At 34.8% G+C, this 20,195-nt stretch overlaps 1 protein-coding gene across 5 annotated transcripts in view; it reads left to right on the top strand.

Annotated features, from left to right (window-relative positions):
• NDUFAF2 (NADH:ubiquinone oxidoreductase complex assembly factor 2) overlaps positions 1 to 20,195 on the top strand; it is a 56,436-nt gene that overhangs the window by 24,200 nt on the left and 12,041 nt on the right. For 3 of the 5 annotated variants that reach the window (XM_056513763.1, XM_056513764.1, XM_056513765.1), the window contains 3 exons: positions 10,711 to 10,800; positions 18,022 to 18,157; positions 19,713 to 19,753. In XM_056513763.1, the coding sequence (XP_056369738.1) occupies positions 18,037 to 18,157; positions 19,713 to 19,753 (162 nt within the window). In that variant the 5' untranslated portion in view covers positions 10,711 to 10,800; positions 18,022 to 18,036. The remainder of the gene's footprint in view (positions 1 to 10,710; positions 10,801 to 18,021; positions 18,158 to 19,712; positions 19,754 to 20,195) is intronic. The other 2 variants (XM_056513761.1, XM_056513762.1) reach the window with 2 other exon arrangements.

The raw sequence follows: 20,195 nt of genomic DNA, 5'->3' as shown, positions 1-20,195 counted from the left end.
AATATAGAGATCATACTAGGTTCTAAACGATCACAGTTGGGTGTGTACTTCTGTGGGTTTTCTTTTATGCAGCTTTGTGTGGCTTTTTAACACTGTTTTCAGTTTTCATGTACTTCGTTTACTAAGTTTTGAATTACTTTGGTGTTTTCAGTTTTGGTAGGATGCCTAGAGGTTAGCAAGCCAGGCTCCACACATAAATGGGAAAACTCTGCACTTTAACGTATTCAATGGAAGTTTAATCAGCTTCCTTTGGAAGTGCTTCAGCACCCTGCTCTTTTAATAAAATGTCATAGCCTAGAACTTGGAAGACAAAATAAGAGTAATTGTTTTGAGAAATGGTGAGGTTTTGAAATAATGCAAAATAAAGTTAAATCCTAAAGAGGGCAGTTATTATGCAATGATTAATACAATCAGGATTTTTTGTTCCTGTGCTTTGCAATTATTACAAACTCTTATCAGTAGTACTCTCAATATTTTGAGAAATAGAACTAGATTATCTTGTTATACTTACCTTCCTTTCTGGTAGGCTCCACAGATAAAAATAACCAAATTTTGTTCAAGAATCTGTTAAAAGGAAATTACATGCAGTAATTACTGGTCTTACTACCTACCCAAGCTGAGTTTATAGCTAAACCTTGTGACTTGTGTAACACCACATCTGCTTCATTATATAAAATTACTTGTATTAGAGGAGAGATTGGTGTGTATCTTTGTTTTGCTGTTAAAGCTAGTAAGTGTATTACAATGCAAATGTGAAAGTATCAGGATTGTTTGATCTGGATGTTGTATCTCAATGAAACGAAATCAGAGTTCTGTTGAAATAACGTTTTCAGCAAAGTTGAGGGGTGTTTTTGTCATGCTAAGTAGGGAACATTCTTAGAAAGCAAGTTTATAAGGGTCAGTTTAATAAGTGTAGGAAGCCCAGTAATTTTCCTCTGAGCAACAGGCCCCTCTGACCTGCCTGTTTGCCAGAGCATAAGATTTTGCCTAACTAGTGCAAGTCCTTCTCCAGCTGCATGCCAGCATTCTTTTCTTGGGTGTTTTTTTGGAAACCAGCCTTATTTTTTTACATAGGCTAGTGCTCTTGCATATTTATTGATTTTTAAATCAGTGAATTATACTTCAGTTTAAGAAACCAGTCAGGGAAAGTGTATAGATCAGTTTTGAGGATTTGGAATTGTGATCAATTCTCAAGTCATTCCAGTTCACATAAACCAGAATGCAGGGCAGGCAACTGAGGGAGGAGACAGGGAATAGGGAATGACTCAGCTGAAGAAATGATGTAGTGATAAAAGGAGTAGAAATGATAAAGTGATAAAACCTTATGTTAAAAGTCTTCTGCAATGGAATTACTCTGTAGCTCACTTTTAGGTTTCTTTCCTCATTCAGATATTGAACTGAAAGGTTGATGTATACAAAAAGAAGATGCCCATTTGAATTTTCTCTAAGCTGAAAGATGGTATTGTGTTTTAGAATGTGGTGTTTGTACTGAAACATCCAATACAATCTCATTATTTTCAGTGATGGTGAAGTGCAGTTCAGTAAACCCTTCACCCATCCCACCACAATATTTATCTCCAGAGAGAAGAAAACAAAGAGAAAGTCATTCAGTTCTTAGCTACATGAAAAGATAAATGATTAGTAGTTAATTTCTCTGTGTGAATTTTTCTTACTGCCTTTCTATATAATAAACAGACAAATTAATTTGCTTGCAAGTTGGTAAAGCAGTATTGTTTTACATATTTCATGTCAGTGATTACAGAAGAAAGATGTTTCCCTAAAGCAGAATACTTGAAGTGCTTGGTAAGCTCTGTGTGCCTCCTAAGGTAATACATTCATGAATGAATGAGAAATTTTATTTTGTTTCATTGTATTCAGAAAACAGTAAACAGTTCAAAACTACTCAAGTCTTGATGTTTGTAATTTATTCATCTATCTTCTGTTTTCCATCAACATTTAATGTAAGTTGGGACTTAGAAGAAACAAATTATCTCTATGAACTATTTTGACACCATAGGAAATTCTTTAAGATCTATTGCAACTAATTTCTGGGGGCTTATCACTGCAAAATACTGAAAAAATAAGAGAAATTTCAAATAATTGATTTGAGAGTATTTGGAGTGTTTTGAAGGCCTACCTATTTTTCTTCTAAAAAGAAAAAATGGGATTTTTTTAGCTGTAAAATAAAAAAGAAACAATTTTTCATAGGTTATTTTTAACCCTTTTAATGTCAGAGTTGAGATAATGAGGGGAAAATTACTTGTCTCAATCTGGCAGGCACTATATCTGGGCTGGCTCTATTTTAGTGCAGCTCAAATTCTAACATGAGAAAATTGCAGAAATTTACAATTCAAAGTGTGTTTCATCAGGGAGAAATCCACAGATTGTTTTGACACTCAGTTAGAAATTCCGCATGAAGATGGACGTCTCATGAAATTTGCAGCTGCTGATTGAATTTATATTTCCATAAAGGCCATCAACAATAGCAGCCTGCAGGGGAAGTGGTGGGGAAAATGACAAAACTTGTGAAGCTAGCATTTTTTCCTCAGCACTATAATAACAAATTACTTGTAATAAGGTCCTATACTGACCACGATTAAAGAGAAATATAGGCAGCCAGAGAGGAAAGATTTTTCAGTATAATTGATTTGAACTAAAAATATCTGAATTTTGATATTTAAATATACATGCAGTCATCTGTATGTAAAATGAAACTGTAAAACAGAAGTGTCCTTAAACTGAAAAATAACACTCTTCCTGATAATTACAGAAGGTTTATCACACATGTAATTTGATTGTATAATAAATTCCCAGGATAGAAAATGAATGGTATTGAAATACACTAGAATAGGTTATCTTTATTAGGGGTGAAAATCTCATCTCATTTGTGGCATGCTCCTTTTCCTTCATACACAGATAGGAGAGAATGTGTAAGATATGAATTTATTTTTCTGAGTAACAAGTCTCATTATGTTGGTTATTTAAAAAAAATAAATATGCATTCACATCAAGGAAATTCATGTTATCAAAACAATTAGTAAGAAATGTCATTGAGACAAATGCTATAATAGTATATAACAAATATTGTCTTCTTTGGTTACAGTATTTTGTATATTTCTGTCTCTTTCTGGTTTTATGGAAAAAAGAAGTCAGGAGAAGGAAAAGGTCAAATATTTCTGAAGTATCTCCTATTTTGATAGAAGCAGTAAAGCCGTATCATTGTTGTCAATCCATTGACAACTTTGTTTCAGAATATCTGTGTGTTTTAAGACTGTGGAGAGAGAAGTTCAGTGTTGAGCTGCTTTCTTTAATCTTGGTGTTAGAGATTTCTGGCTGCAGCTCTCAGTGCACTGCAAGGCAGCAACGCACACTAAGCAGTGTTTGTAGTCTGTGCTGGTGCCATCCTTTGCTGCAGTTAAGGAAGGTCAACAGATATGAGTTTTGAGGTCAGTAGGCACTCAAGTGTTGCAGAAATGAAAAAGGGAGTTCCAACAGCTGGACAGTGCAGAGTTGTGGTTTAGTATGGTGAGACACAGTTCATGTAGTTTTGATATTTTAGAATTAAAGTGCTTGTGTGACATCTTATTATAAAGACGGGGATCATATATCTTAGCTGCTCACACCAGAGAAGAATTAGTTAGAATGCTAATTAGGTTAATTGAGCAACTTTGCAATAATGAAAATCTCTGAGAGTGTCTCTATTTCTGAGAGTTTGCATTTTAGAGATTAAATTGATAAAGAATAATAGAGTAGCTATGTAATTTTTGGTTATAGTATTTTTAAGTATCACAGCTTGTGGTTTTGGTGGCTGTAAACTCTGTGTATCAAAGTATTATAGTTATTATAAACTATACAATTCTAAATGTTGCCATCTAGAAGTGTGCTTTCTTCTTTTCATTCTCTGGCATCAGGATAAATGCTTTCACATAGAAATTTTTGTATAAACTTACTGACAATTATTCAAATAGTTGCACCTGGTGCAATACTCTTAAACTAATGAGTACACAAATAGGTATTCAAGTACTTGATGATTAGGTGCTTAAACACTGTGAAAGCACCTTTGGTTCTTTCTTTTTAGTCTACAATTTAGTTAAGCTGGGACTGTGAAACTAGAACAGGGAAAACTGTCAAAATGGACTTTATGCATTTGCTCTTTCTAAATTGAACGGAAACTATAGAAAGTCTGAGAGTTGAGTGAAAAAATAAATGAATGTGTTGACTCAGATGTAAAAAGCTTTGACCTACGGTTAGTCCTTGTTCTCAGTTGTTGCACTTTTAAGTCTTTTTCTGCTCAAAGTATCTTTGAAAGCTGGTCAGGTATTGCTGCAATTCCTTGGGCTTTTTAAAATGTTTTTATTTCTTAACCACCTACACCACCCTGAGCCTGCCAAATCAGCTAAACTGTGAGGTTTTTTTACTCCAGATCAGTGTTACTGGAAAGTAACCCATGCGCCCTTAACTAATGGGTGCACACACACAGGCCAGTTTAAAGAGACAAACTTTTGAAGAGAGCTTAAAAAAAAAAAAAATCTGTTGAATGGTAAATGATTTTACTTTGCTAAATATCAATTAAAGTATTGCTAAAAATTAAATTATTGCTAATATGTGTTGTTTAACATTATTTTTAAAAGTACCTTTGAAATACTTGTTTATCTTAGAACTCTAACCTAATAAACAAAACATTCTTAATTTCTGTATAAATGAAAGATACCATTTTGTAGAAAAAAGAATAACATTTAAGGCTCTTTAAATGTTTGTAGAATATGCATATACATGAAGTGGGTAATACATCTCAATTACTTTATCTAACTTTCTTCAGAAGTTGAACTATTGTGTTGACTGTGGCTGAAACTGATGAGTGTTCTTCCCTAACCTCCACAATGAAAAGCAAACACAGTAAAATAAGTATTCTTTAATCCTTCAAGTGCATTACAGTATTAGTTGTAATGGTGTTCAGATCTTGTATAAGACTGAATTTGCTCACACCTGTAATCCTTTTGTAAAATTTGTTAAAACATACTAAACCCCAAAAGTAGCATTATTACTCTGAGAATGTATGTGCAGCTAGTTGTAATAGTTCTGTTTATTCTGGAAAAAGTGGAGATGGTAAATGAATTTTTGCAGAAGATTTCTATTTGAAATGTAATGAGTCATCCAATCCAGTCCGTAACACTGCTGTGTTGGGTCGTATTGCAGAATAGATATTCTTCATGGCTGTGACTTTCCAATTTATGTATCATTCATACACCTACTGTCATTTACCTGTTTCTCTTCCCTGTATCACTGCCTTTTTGTTTATTTCCCTGCATTATGTTTTTATTTACGAGAGTACAAGTTATTGTGCGCTTTCTATCGCTTGCTAAATTCCCTTTATACATGCTAAATTCCCATTTTAAGCCATTTTCCATACATTTATAGAATAAATTCAGCTCCTTATTCTTGGATTTTTTCACATTTTGACAGTAATTGGTAGAAAAGCGTTTCTTGAATCTGATAGACCAAAAGAAACCAAAAGAACAGTTGGGAGAAAGCTTTTCTGTGACAGACCACTGAGCTTCATCAGCTCTCCAAGGAATTGTCATTTGTGCTAGTATCATTTGCAGTTGTGTTCCCAAAAGAATGTAATATTGCATAATTCCAGTAGTCTTATTGTAGAATCATTTACAAAACAGTGCTTCTTTTTAAAGACATGGTATGCTTCGGGCTTCATAGATGAGGATGAAGACATAAGGCTTACTACCAGTAAACAGGGAGTGGGAACTGATGATGCTACATCCTGCTGCCAGATTAAGAGCTCAGGGGCTACAATGGCAGTGGATATTTAGCAGAGTGATTTGTCTGTCCCTTGAAGGAAGTTGTTTCTCAAACAAATGTTACTTTATTTAACTGCCACAGTCTAAGATAGAGCAGGTTTCCAAACATAAGATTTGTGTGAATATATATAAACTCCATGGGCACTAATCCCAGAGGAAGTTACTGACTTTGTCAGATGGCAATTCTTTTGGGAAGTGAAAAGGGACTGTGATGTTTGTAGTGTATTTGAGTTTCTTTCTTTGACAGTACAAGTTCCCGAAAATGGATGCAATTTCCCTGACTTCAGACTTTCAGAAGTCTGAAGAAACTTGTCTTCCTTTGGGAAGAAATTAGTTCTTGCAGACAACTCTGGAAAGCCAAATGCATTTTTGTTAAAATGTAAATAGAAATAGCAAAATTTAAATTTTGACCATGAGTGCCTGGTACTTACAACTTTTTTTGACTTGCTGAGCCAGCACTTAACAAGTTTAATATTGCTTGATCCTGCATTGCTATAAAACTGGAAATCAGTTTGGAAATCAGTTTGCTGTAAAACTGGAAATCTGGTTCATTTCAGGTTAATGGAAATCAGAACCATCAAACATCTGTGGCCTTGCTGCTCTTAAAAGTTGAAATGTGTTTCTGTTATGATTTTATGAAGCATTTTAGATGATTTGAAGTGTGTTATTGGAGAAATAACTACATGTGTAAGTGGTAGATGTTAGGGGCAAATAATGTTTTTGTATTTCAGAATACTGTATTTATTGTATGAATGAATATAATGAACTGGGGGAAGTTACTAATTTGTCACTAAGCAAAAGTTAATTAACCTCATAGAAATCTAGATTTGGAAAAAAATCATAATTCTTTGGGAAAAAAGATATTATTATAAAACATTTATGTCTTTCCTAAGGTGAAGATAATTATTACAGAATCCCTGGAATTATGACCGCAAGGTAACATGAAGACAGTCATCAGTGAACAGACTCCCTCAGCTAAAAATCTATGCAAAGGAATGATAGTGGCTTTCACAAATTAATACTCACCTTTAAAAGGATTGTCCTTTACAACAAACTTCTTCTCTTCATCAATGGAGATGAAAACTCTTGATCTTGTTCGGGCATTGGTGGGCTTCTCCCGCAGGCTATAGATAAATAAATCTACATTTGTTACTTCTAGAGAAGTAACTCTGCTTTGTATGAAGACCTGCTCATAGTTCAGTTGCTTTGCTAATTTAAGTACTGCTTCGCATTTACCAAAAACTACAGTTTATTTGGAAGTTGCCTAACAGGGAATAAATGGATAACCTGTTCCTTGAGCGTTGTAAGATACCACTGAAGAAAATATTAGAAACCTTTGTTTTGAGTAGGTGAAGTTTATGTTGGGTTGCTGACAAGGAAATTATAGGCTGTTAGGAAATGAAGTACAATTTTATCTCTTCAAAGTACATAGCACTTCAATAAAAAGATATGCTTTAAAAAAGCTTCTTTTGTCGTGAAGTTTAGACCACTGCCATGCAAACTGGCATTCAGGCTATTTGCCTTAAATTCACAAAGGCTGCATATTCACTTTGTGCATTTAAAAAAAATAAATCTTACTGTAGTGTTTCTTCCACGGTCTCTTAGCATGCAGACACTGCAAATCAGCAAGCCAAAAGAGTCCTGGTCCTCAGTTCTCATGAATATCTGATATTCATTCAGTTTTAATGTGAATTCTTACTGTCACATAGTAGCATGGAGAGGGAGATCCCATTTCCATCTGCTGACTGCAAACCATGCTTATATTTTATATCTCACAGGGGCTCCTGTTCAGCTAGCTCAGTTCAGGTACCAGAAATATCCAGTTCCCTGTTGCTCGTCCCATTTCTGCTCTCACTGATTATGTGTGCCATAGTTTGTTTAGCTGTACACATTGTACAAACTTGTTGAGTGTTAACAGGAAATCTTTCAAATAATGGTTTTGTAAATGGTGAAAATCAATCTAGGATTGCTGAAGATCTTTAGAATAGTGTGTATACTTATTTTTTTTAGACAATTGGTATCAGAATAGTAATAATTTGATTATAGAACACCACAGTTTTGGGATTCATTATTTATTTTCATCTGAAAGGTTCTTCAAAGGGTTTTTCTAAATGTAAATACTAAATGTAAATATATAATATTTAGTGAGTACAGTGGATTAATTAGGATATTTTGCCTATAGAAAGACTCTTCCTTAGAAGTTAGTGAAAAATTGAAATAATAATTTTATAACATCTGTGCGTATCTACTGTTAACCATGGATATTATTATGAAAATATAACTTGGATTCTAGGCTCCTTGGTCTATAGATAAGGCTGGCCAACTCTATATTTCACTGAGTATTTCCTTTGCTGGCATTGACAATCCCCTTCTTATGCCAGCAAGCCACAAAACTTCTGCTAAGCATTTTCATTTTGGGGCTTTTATACAAAATCACTTCAGTCATGAGGCATTGGTTTTTTGATAGAGGGGGACTGAAAGGTTTAGAGAAAATATGTGAAGTAAGAAAGTGTATAAATGTAACATATGTAAATACTGTATCACTTGCTGAAAGATCTGTTAATTGCTTAGGCTTCTTGGCCTTTCGCAGGCTTGGACTTCAAATCTTGGCTACTTTGCTTTTCAGTGTAAAGGATGTATCTGATATTCTATGTGAATATTCTGTACTTCTGGTAAATTCTTTCTGAAGTGACTTGCTTTTTGTTTTAAGACACAATTGGCTATTTTGTATTATGTATATAATCCCAGTTTGAATCATTAATGTTTCTTCAGTTTTTCTAACATCCACATGAAAATGAGGGTAATTTTTAAGTTAGAACTGTTCTATTGGTGCAATTTGTAATTGCTTCATATGTGTGCCCTTACAAGAGAAGTTTCTTACATTTCTGTAGAAAGGATCAAAGTATTTGTTTGAAAATATGGGAATGAATTAATAGGAAGCAAAACGGTGAATAATGTCAATCTTTAGTATGAAAAAACCCCCTTCCCTAAACTGTAAAATGTTTTAATTACATCTAAAGAGGCCTCAGTGTGATCTTCCCTACAAAGGCCTATGTAAATTATTTGTCAGTGGTGGTCTGCCTGCCAAAAAAACCCCTAGGGGACAAGGCAAATCAGACTGTTGAAGTTAATTAGTGTCATGTGTGCATCACAAATGCAGAAAGGCTTAAAAGCCACCAGCAGTATTCAAAAGAACACATTTGGGAAATAGTTTCTGAGTTTGGCTCTACAGTGTGATTTGACTGTGGGATCTGGAGAATGAATTTTTATGTGAGTTTTATGAAAGCTTGCAGCAGAATAAGAAGTGTAGTATTTTATTAAATAATACCAGTCACAGGTTGTGGTGGCAGTTAGGAAAAAACCGGTTCTTCACTATTCTTTCCAATGGTGATTTATTCAGATGGTGTAATACTCAAATTATGGACAGTTTTTTAAAAGATGCTGTTCTAACACTAAAGTCCAGTAACTTTACAAGACTGGAGAAGAGTGGTTTTTTCTGAGACTTGTGTAGAATCAGCCCTAATTAGAAACTTCTTCAGCTTTTCTGGAAATTTTCTGCATGGGAAGAAAGTAATTCTGTAGTTTTGTTTTGTTTCATAGATAAACAGTGTAAGAAATTCAATCTTTCATGATATTGTTGAAAAAAAAATGTGTTACAGCAAGGTAAAAGCTAGAATTTCATCAGCATATAGGAATTGTATACTTACAAAACAAGTAAGTATCAGTCATATAACTTCCAACACAGATTAAAAATATCTAATTTTGAAGATGAAACATTCTACACAATATTCTTTGCCTGATGACACATCTTGAAAGGATAAAAATGTTGCATTGCTTAAAAGTAAAACATAAAGCTAAGAAGAATCTTAGAAAATTAATTTCAGATTATGTGCAAGTTCTTATTTTACTGTATTAAATACTTAATAATGAATAATAGTGTAGAGTTTAGCTACTAATGGTTCCAAGTCCCAAATGGTATCAGTTTTAAAATAACTTCAGTTGAAATACTTGTTGAAAGCATACTGAAGGAATGAACTGCATTAATCACTTCATTATAAAATGAAATATTTTACGCAAGTATACTTCGTGTTTCTTCAAAATGTCAAATTTCTCAATATCAGCACCCCAGGAAGAGGAAAAAGGTGGTAGAAAGAGCCTAGGAAATATTGTTAGGTTTTTCCCTATGAAGGATGGGAAAATATATATTTCCAGTACTTCCTAATTTTGAAAGCAAATTAAAATACTCTTTCTCCATACAGTAGCATAATACCTGACAGTCAATCTGCTGTGTACCACCTTACTTTTTAATTCTTCTTTATTTATAGAATCAGAAAGTGGATGTAGATTCAGGTTCACCACACTGTCTCCCCTTTTAATAAACTGAATGTTCCCTCTCAGATTCTTATATACTGTTTTTTGTTTTTAACAAAAAAAAAAAAAAATTAGTTTATAAGCAGTTGTAAAAATCTCACAAGCACAAGGCAGTTGCCAGAGATTGGAGATGATTGGCTGCTTTGCAAACCTAACCAATGAGCTTTGAGTGCTGTTTTTCATCAATAATACAAGTCAACTTGGAAATAGAACATAGAAGCTTTTCTTGAAGTTACTGAAATACAACATTTCAGATTGACATCTAGATGGTACTAATTTTCTCAGTTTTAATCTTTTGTTTTTATCCTGTATGTCATTGCACTCATGTGAATAAATACGGTTCTTTCAAAATGATAAGCTGATCAGCAATTATAAATTTATATAGAAATACATAATATGTAATACATTGTATATATAAATATATATTATACATAATTACATAATTATATGGTATGTTAAAATATATAACTATATAAAATATATAATATAAATATATGTATTTATCTTCCGTTTTTTTCTGCTACAGGGCAGATTATACCAGAAAGAAGATTTGTAGAAGCAGTAAATCGTGAAGCATATCAGTATCAAATTGGTGACTTTCCACCAGAATGGGAAGGTAAATATTTTGGTTTTATTTCAAGATAATTTTATATTGAATGTAAGCTCTGTATTTTTAATGGAAGGCCTGACTGTGTGAACAAGTCATTTGTTATCTTTCATTTTAGGTAAGACAGGGTTTTATTTAACTGCATAACAATTATGAACTCTTAAAGTAACTTCTTTAAAAATAGGATAAATTTTGTTTGAGGAGTCGTTACTTAATAAAAGTAAAGCCTGTGTGGAGATGACTTACTCCTATTAAATGTGAAAATATTTGTGCCTGTGGAGGATCTGGTTGAATAACCAGCATGAAATGAATTAAATAATACAAAACTTCCTTATTATTCCTTCTCTGCAGTATTAATATGTAGGTCTAATAGTTGACCTACGTATTGGAGTCAAAGTGATGGGCCTGCTTTTTGTATGGTGTATTTGGTTTCCTATATTCTCACTAGTGCAATCTAGGAGAGAGTTGGAGAACCTGCTGATAATTAACCATTTTGTCCAACTGCTACTGAATTAAATTCCTGTCTGAAAATTTGGGATATAATAAAATTTCAGGGAAGCTTTTGCATTTTCTTAGAATTAGCTGATCAGCTCTTGGAGAAAGAGAATAAATAGAAGCAGTATATGTTGGTCTTTGAGGTTGGTAGGTGCTTGAGCCAAGTCTTGAAATCCAGGACTTTGCAGCATAAGCCAGGAATCCCTGGAATTGCCCATCACTCAACATGCTTTTTGGAGAGAAAAATACCAAGGCGTCTCCCAGAAGTTGGTAGGTTTAAAACCAACAGATTTTAAACAGTCTGTATTTAAGCTCTGGAATTCCTTGTCATTGACTATTCTGCTCGCTGGAAGTTTGCACAAGTTCCATAAGACATTAAAAGTATTGGTGGAAGAAAGATTATTCTTGTGCACAGATATTACTGTAGTTTAATTTGTCAATGACCTGCAAATGAATAAAGTCTACAACATGTTTTGAAGAAATGTCTTAGTATACCTACTTTACCTCATTCTTTTTTCTTTATGCTTGATGCTCTTCTCTGAGGAGATGATACTGAGGAAGGAGAAAACTTCAGGCTCATTATATCCCTTCATGGAATAAGTAGAGAAATAGAAAACATTCTTGTCTTGTACTATCTATCATTACACTAATTCCTAGGATTTTTTTGCTGTGATCAACTGAGGCTAGCATTAAGAGCTGAAAGCTTCTGAAAGGTGTTTCAACACTACTGGCAATGTTTGCCAACTATGGTGTAACTACAGTATCAACAGTTTCTGTCATCTACTGCTGCAGTACCCGCAGTGGGCAAGTCTTGCTCTAGTTGTTTCTGGTTCTTTGTCAGTCCAAGAGAGCCATCTTCTGAAGGAGAGCAGCAGCCTTTTAGGCTTGTTCTAACTAAGTCATCTGGTACTTGAATGGATGAATGCTATTTATCCAGCTTTCTGAAGGTCTTTTAGCTCATCCAAAAGTTTTCTAGCCATCAGTGTTCATCTTAGTTCTCTGTGACTGTCGTGCAAAGACTGCACCACAGACAAGAAGTATATATGAAGCTTCAGGTAACTCTGCTCTCCTGTGAGTGAATTTTCATCCAGAACAGTTCAGTAGTCTCTGTCTGCACTTGGCTGGAATTAACAGGAACACAACACAGACAGTAAGATTGTCTCAAATGGCTGTGGGCTAGTTATCCTTCCACAAATGGCCTTAGAGTGAAGTGTTCAACCAAATTGTCATACAAACCCATTGCTTCGTGCTATTGGGATCTGTGTAGTACTAAAAAGCCTTTGCTGTACCTCCCTTCAGAAATTTAGCACAAATCCATGTGATTTGACAGTGTGATGCCTGGAAAATTTTTTGGGAGGTTGTGTGTGACAAGACCTTGAAGTCAAATATCACATACCCTCATGGGCATATGGACTTACCTAAAGAACTGCAGCTGCCAGACCTGAAATACACTTTTCAAATCAAGGCATCCTGTTCTGGTTTGTTTTAGAGAAGAAGCAATTAACTGGCCAGTCCTGTTTTTATGAGCTATGTTTACAGTTTTATTGTTTAACTTCCTCATCTTTGCAGCTGTGAGGTTTTCTCGTTGTGGTATTGTCAGCAAATACAAAGAATCCACAGAGGAAAGGAAAATTTGCATATTGAGTAATAGTCTTTTCCTCTTAAGTATTTGCTCTGATTCTGGCCATGGACGGAGTTGATTTTTTTGCAATCACCAGGAGAGGGTGTGGCTGATGGGGTGCGGCCAGAATCCAGATGTTATACCACATCACCTCAGGCTTCTGAGAAAAAAGGTGTGGCTTCTGGTTGGGAAAAAACATGGCTGTAGCCATCTCACATCAACCTTGGCGAGCATTTTGCATGTAAATTACTTTTGTATGCTTTTATTATTAGTATCAATAATGTTTATTATCTTATTGCTGTTTCCAGTAAATTGTTATCTCACCCCATGATCTCTGTCATTTGTGCCTGCCATCCTCCTCCCAGGCCATCTTCAAGTGGGAAAGGGCGGAAGAGGAGGGGAAGAGGGAGCAAACAGGCAGCAGTGTGATTTGGGCAGCTTTCATGGGAAAACTAAATTGGGGAGTACCATTCCTCAACAACAACAGTACTGAATTTCTCCAGAAAGAAGAGATACTTTTTTCCCTGGTGCATTTATTAAACAGAATGAGTGTGTAGTGCTTCTGAGAGACAAAGATGGGAATTCTGGAAAAAAGGCTAACCTGTACTTTTTTGTCCAATGCTAGTATAACCTTTGCAAACAGTTTTGTGGATGTAGAATTTTAAAAAGCCAAAACTGGTACTTCTGCTATGGGTATGGAAGCTGTTCAAAGAACTATTATGTCTTTGCTACATATTGTGAGGTATGAAGGATATAGGATGCTCTGAATTTCAATTCACCATTGCTTCTTTTTTGTCTCCTGTAAAAAAATATTTCTGAATTAGTTAAAAATAAGAAGGAATGAAAAGTGTAGATAGTTCAAATATTTTTTTAGAAGCCAGTTATCTGAGTGAGAACAGTTTGATTCAAGATTTTTAGACACTCTTTTTTGAAATGCTCATTACATTTCTGTCCCAATTTTTTTCACTCTAAGATTGGTCTAGAAGTTTTCCGGGTCTACAGGACCTGTGTTGAACTTTCACTGTGTGTCTTCTGTCCAGATGCTTGAAAATTTCCCAGTACATTCCTTCTGTGGGTGTTCATGTTATAAGTCGTGCTATTATGGATGCTGATCATTCCAGCAAATAGCATGAGACTTTGCAGAAGGAGTTCTAAAATATTTGCTGTTTCCTCTGAACAGTAAAAAATGAATATAAGTTTAAAAACTTATTAAATATGTCTTACTTTGTTTTCTCTTTGCTTTTGGAGTCTGCTAGGCACACACTTACACCTCCAGGGCCCTCCTTTTCAAGCCCTGTGTATGTATTTTGACATCCATGTCCTCTGCTTAAGTTTTGGCTAGCTCTCCTTCCTGTCTCAGGCTTTTTGTTTTTAGGACTGTGCTGAAGAGTCTGTTGCTTTATGTCCTCATTTTCTTGGGACCTGTGGAGAGCTGCTTTTATCTGTACTGTCTTTGTTCTGCCAGGACTCTGTTCTTTTTTTACTTCTGGACAATTCTTAGTGGCCACCTCATTTAAAATCAGTCATCCCAGCACCCTTTCCCTTTCTTTGTTACCCTGCACAGCCATACAACCGACTGTATGACTAAAAAAGAAACCTCTTGTGACCAAAATTAATAAAAGTAGCATCCCTGGAAATACTTACAGGCATCACATGTGTGAGGAGAGTTTTCACAAAACCAGGGACAAAGAATAGTAGGAGTAGCAACAGAGAAGCTGGAAGAGGGACCAAGTTAAATCTGATTCTGTACCTCAGACATTCCACTTGGGCAGCTGGTAACCTAAGGAACTGATTCTGGTGCTGTATTTATCAAGTCTTAAACATGTAATAAGGTAAAAGAGACCAAGTAGAAAGCTCTAAAGCATCATCCAGATCACAGGTGCAATCTGTGCAAGCTGTTTCTTTGACTCTGTGTACTGGTCCTGGGAGCTTACTGAATACAAGGCCAAGGGTTTACTCCTGAAAGACTTGTCTGAAAATTTTATCCTGAAGATGTTAGTTTTAAGTCCTCTGCATGGTTGAATTGTCTACATTCTCAGACCAGTGAATTTTATGAAAAGTTCTGAAATGTCCATTCAGGCTTTTGTAAAACTAAAATAGAATCGCTTTTGTTATCCTTAGTGTTAGTTCTTTGTTCACATAAAATTGAATTAATTTTAATATTAAAAATCTAAAAGTATATTTCCCATGTACTGTAGTTTTAAATTTAGAATACAATCCATATGTATAATACAAATATTGCCTAGTTTTGTTTCAGTGAAGTCTCTTGTATTTTACTTCATAGTGTGAGTGCCTACTTTTCCTTAGGCAGTATGGATGTACACAACAGATAACATTTCTGTATTTTAGTTCTGAATGTTCACTTACTGAAGAATGTATAATTTGCCTCCTCAAGACATGTCAATAGTGCTCATGAGGGAAGATCTGTAGTTTTACATACCACAGAGATTCAGGAGATGGCAGCTTCATGGAGCATTTTATTGCCATCTACTCCTAATCTGTCTTTTCTTTTTCTTGGTAACATTTAGTGATTAATGGGATTCTTAATTTGCATGGGAATTCTTTAATTCTATTATCTGCCAGTAGGAGTCTTAAAGTTCAATGAAAATTTCATGCATACTAGTAAGAATGCAGATGAGTGCTGATGAAAGAATGCAAATGTCTCAAGATGGGAAATGTCCAGCTTACTTGCAAAATTCCTTTTAGATAAAGGTGGAATTAGAATGAGTGCATCCAGATAAAATTGCAGCAGTTTTAAATGGCTGCAATGATTCATTTTGCCAAGGCTCTGAGGGCCAGATGTTTTGGTTGCACTCAGTACATACATGTTTCCTTCTCTGCCAGGTTTAATGCATCTTGGCTGACAGTGGTGAAGGCATTTTGTTTTATTAGCTTGGGGAATGGGAATGTCATGTAACAATTCTTCCCAGCTACAACTGTCAACTTCTAATTAAGTATATGAATGTGTGCATATGTTTTTCAAATAAAATTTAATAAAGCACCTACCTACCTTGTTTCCATCAACAAATATTTGACTGTGGTATAAAGCTGTTCAGTAATTTAAAAGTGCATTCACCAAAGGTGTAATGGAGATCATAAAGAAACATGCAAGACCTTTTCTTTACTCAACTGTATACACAGATATATTTCCCAAAGAGATGCAAATTATATATACCTCAATATATTATTTATTTGAATTTTGTTAAACCTAGTGGTAACTCAATAGGAAACTGGTTATATTTCTGTACACTTTCATTCTCCCTTTGCTACCATGAATTTCTCTTATACCTGAGTAATGAAGTGTTGGTGCTTTTTTTGAACCATGTGTTGAGTGCTCAAAATTTTATTGATAACTTAAAAATCAAAGATGTGAAAGGCTTTTAAAAATCCTCCTGTCTCAAAGAGAACAACATAAAAACTGGTGAGAATTAAGTATATTAGAGTCCTCCCATTCTTATCCCTGAAGATTAAGGAGTGGTCAGGTGAATTATTAGTAAAATGTATTCTTTTTTAAAGACTGATCTAAAAACTAGTAGATGCTAAACTGCAGTGTTCTAAAATGTACTGAAATCAGATGATGTTTTCTTTGCTTTTAAACTTGTATTGCATGTTGAGCTTTATGAAGAATATTTGAGAAGTGAGTTTGCATAGAGGAATATGATGATGTTAAATCTAACTTGTGGATATAAGAAGATTTTAGTAAATTCTTGTTCTATATTCCTCCCTCAGCTACATGGCAGTGAAGAAATCTTCATTAAATAATGGCTTTCTTATGCAGTTCATGAGAGATATTAAAATTAATTTACTTGTAGTAATTCAGAAAATAGTATTAATATTCATGCTGACAAGTTTTATGTATCGTTATGCTGAAAAAGATTTGTACTCCTGACATTTATTAGAAAAACTGAAGGTTAATAGCTCCAATAAAACCATGTATTCAAGTGTTGTAACTGGAAAGAAAAGGAGCACAGTGTTAAAACTGTGTGCATTATTTATGGATTTAAATAGATGCAGTTCTTTTATGATATGTTTGTTGTGAAAATTCTGCCTAAATTAAGGTTTGTTTCTTTGCTTTTGTGAGTTGGTACTGAGTTCAGTTAATGAATGAAAATGTGTTCTGTTCACAGAACATATGTGCTTGTGTTGCCTTCACTGTTTTGTTTGCAGCTTTTTAGACAAGGTAGATAATTAAATAATAAAATCATGTACTAGAAGTGTTCCGTTCATCTGAAAATCATTAGTCAAATAACTGCTGAAAGTGACAGGCACTCCTGAAAGAAAATCTATTGTAATGTTTATATTTCAGCAGTACTTTCTAACTGCAGCTTAAGTTTTGGAGTATTTAAAATTCTTTCTTTAGGGATCAGTTATTATAATAATTTGAAATTAAAATGCAGCTGGTCTTTTAAGAGAATACTGGGAATTTCAAAAAAGGTAAATAAATTTTTGCATGCTGAGAGCTGTGGAATTGAAAACTATCCTATCCCATAGGTCAGAAGCAAATCATGCAAGGTAGAAGATGATATTTTGTTGAAAGTAATCTGTTAAATTTTGATGGTTTAAAGCTTTACTTTTTATGAGACACTTTGAACTAGTATTTTTCCTTTTTTTCCCTCCAGCTGTATCTTTTATTGATTAGTGTCTAGTATACAAACTTTGCTATATCTGAAAACTCTACTACTTTTTGCCTTATTTTGAATGATGTCGCTAAGTATTTCAGTATTCTGAAACTGTTGCTAAGTACAGATGAAGGTAACTTCTGTCAGGAGGAAAGGCTTATGTGACAAGATTTTCCTTCAATAGCCTGATTTTTTTTTACAGAGTATATGCAAGGCTATCAGCTGAGAAGTGACAGTCTCAGTTTAGTGTCTCATCTTGCCAGATTTTGCAGTTTGAAATCCTTGCAAAATTTAAATGTTTGTAAATGCTACATGTACATGCAAAAAATTCTCTAGTTCTATAGATTTAATAGAATATCTCTTAGTTGTATTTTGAATTACCTTAATGAGCTGTTTTTCTTTCCACTGACATAAAACTTGCAGAAAGGGTGATGTTGACTGTTCATAGCTCTGTCACTTCTCCACAATGACAAGTTTGGATCTATTTTTTGTTAGGACCACTGAGAAGAGATGACAGGGACTGCTTTTAAGAAAAATAGTTTGAGAAAGACATTTAAAAGTACATATCTTCAGGAAGTGGCATCTGATATACAAGAACCAAAAAGTATTACCTTGCTTCATATCTTTACAGGTATTTTACTATTAAAATTTACTGTTAACCAAGGCTGTTGACCTTGCTGTCCTGGCTAAATTCCAAGCTGTTCTGCTGTTTGTTCATATGTTAATTGGAAGGTATTCTCCCTAAAACTAGTTGCATACTGCTGCTGAATCCATGGTGTTTAGTGTTTCACCTTCTGAGTAATTGCATTTTCAGAAGTGAGATGATGTTATGGCTCTCTGCTGGTTTTAGTGTCTTAGGCTTCTCTAAATAATTCCCTGGTTCCTCTCAAAATATAGCAAAGATGGTATTAGAAAATTAAGATATGGACTAGTTACTTCTTAAAGCATTCTGAAACTTTATAGATGGCAACAAGTGAGGCCAGAAATTTGAGTGGATTATCGCAAAATGTTATTTTTGCTTTAATTTTCAAGCATGGTAACAAAAATCTTAATTATCAAAACAAGCATATGAAATAACATTTTGCTGCATCTCAGCACTTGGAAGTGGCTTTCCTTATGTTTGTCATTCTGTTCATTACTGGCTACTTGCATTCTGCTACTAAGTAATTTGAAAAATTTGGGCAGAAAAGACAAATGTCTTTGAATTATCCAAGAACCTGCCAATTGCATGGATTAAAAAATGGTAGAGTAGTGGTATTTGTAAAGAGTGGTGTCAGGTCGTTCCTCTAACTAATGTCTGTAATAGTTGGAGCTCTCTCCCTTAATTCATTGACTGCAGAAAGGGAGACCTGTCAGCTTCTGCAATGAGGTATCTGGATTGTTGCCTCTTGACAGTCCCAGCTAACACAGGAATGTTAATGATGGGAGTGGGCAAATGTCTGTGGACTTGTTCAGAAAATCTGACCAGCAGGACAACTGTCATTGCCACTGCTTTTATTCCTCCATCCCTCTGCTGTCTTTTCCAGCATGAATTAACTGACATGGAGGATCCTTCCCCCAGTCACAGTACCCACCCCTCCTGGGAGAGGGTAATCCCACAGGGCCACAGGATGTGCTTCAGTCCAGGCTCTGCAGTCCTGCAGTCAGGTCTGTACAGGGGCTGTACCTTTCATGCCTGCAAAGGAATTCTGGTAGTAAGTAAAAAAGGTTACTACATTACCTGGTGGTTACATAAAAAGGTTTTCAGCTTTAAGAATACCTGAAGCATGTATAGGAATCCTGTTTTTCCAGAGTGGTCTAAGGCTATTCTTACTTTCCATCAGTCAGCTTGCCATTTTCTTAGGGTGTACCTCAACTCTGTATTGCAAGCTCAACAATAACCCTGTGCCAAAAGCCCTGCTTTTTAAGCCCTGTTTTGAAGACTGAGGTGATGTGTAAACTGTGCCCAAGGTCTCTACACAGAGGTGACACCATCCCCCATGCCTCCCTTCTCTGATGATGAAGTATAGGAACAGGAAATAACATCTTGTGCCTACGTTTTGGGAAATGTCAAGTTTGTCAGGTTGTGGTGAATTCTATTGTAATTTTTTCATAAACATTTTCTTTCTATTATAAATCCATAATCATTTTGGGTTTTACTACTGTTTATAATCTTTGAAATAATCAATTTGATTTTTTTTTTCCAGCATGGATAAGAAAAAAGAGAGAAGATCCACCCACCATTGAGGTGAGATGAAATGTCTTTAAATTTTCAGTTGTTGTAATGAAACACAGAGAATTTAGTATATTCCTTGCCTAGTTGATGAAAATACACAGTGACACTACACACTAGACATCTAGTAGTAAACGTGGGTTTGGTTTTCTATTTTTTAATTTTTTTCCCTTCCCTCCCCAATCTAGTTACTTATGTAGAGCCATGGAACTGATACAACCGTTGTTCCATCTAACATTGGATTTATTTTAATTATTTCTGGCTTATACCAACTTAACTGTATGCAAACAACTTTTATTGTTGAAATTACTACTTAATGTTATAGTTGAAGATGGGAGGTGTTGTGTCTTTTGTTCTATCATTTCTGTGACCCAGGCTGCTGTGATAATTGCTCTAAGGTAGACCTGCTCTAAGGCAAGCAGTTTTGGGTCTGGAATTGATGCAATAAAACTCCTTC

Source organism: Oenanthe melanoleuca, chromosome Z (assembly GCF_029582105.1).
Source record: "Oenanthe melanoleuca isolate GR-GAL-2019-014 chromosome Z, OMel1.0, whole genome shotgun sequence".
NCBI classification, from domain to species: Eukaryota; Metazoa; Chordata; class Aves; order Passeriformes; family Muscicapidae; genus Oenanthe; species Oenanthe melanoleuca.
Note: the sequence above shows the minus strand (reverse complement) of the source record. Positions and strands in the feature narration are given on the sequence as shown.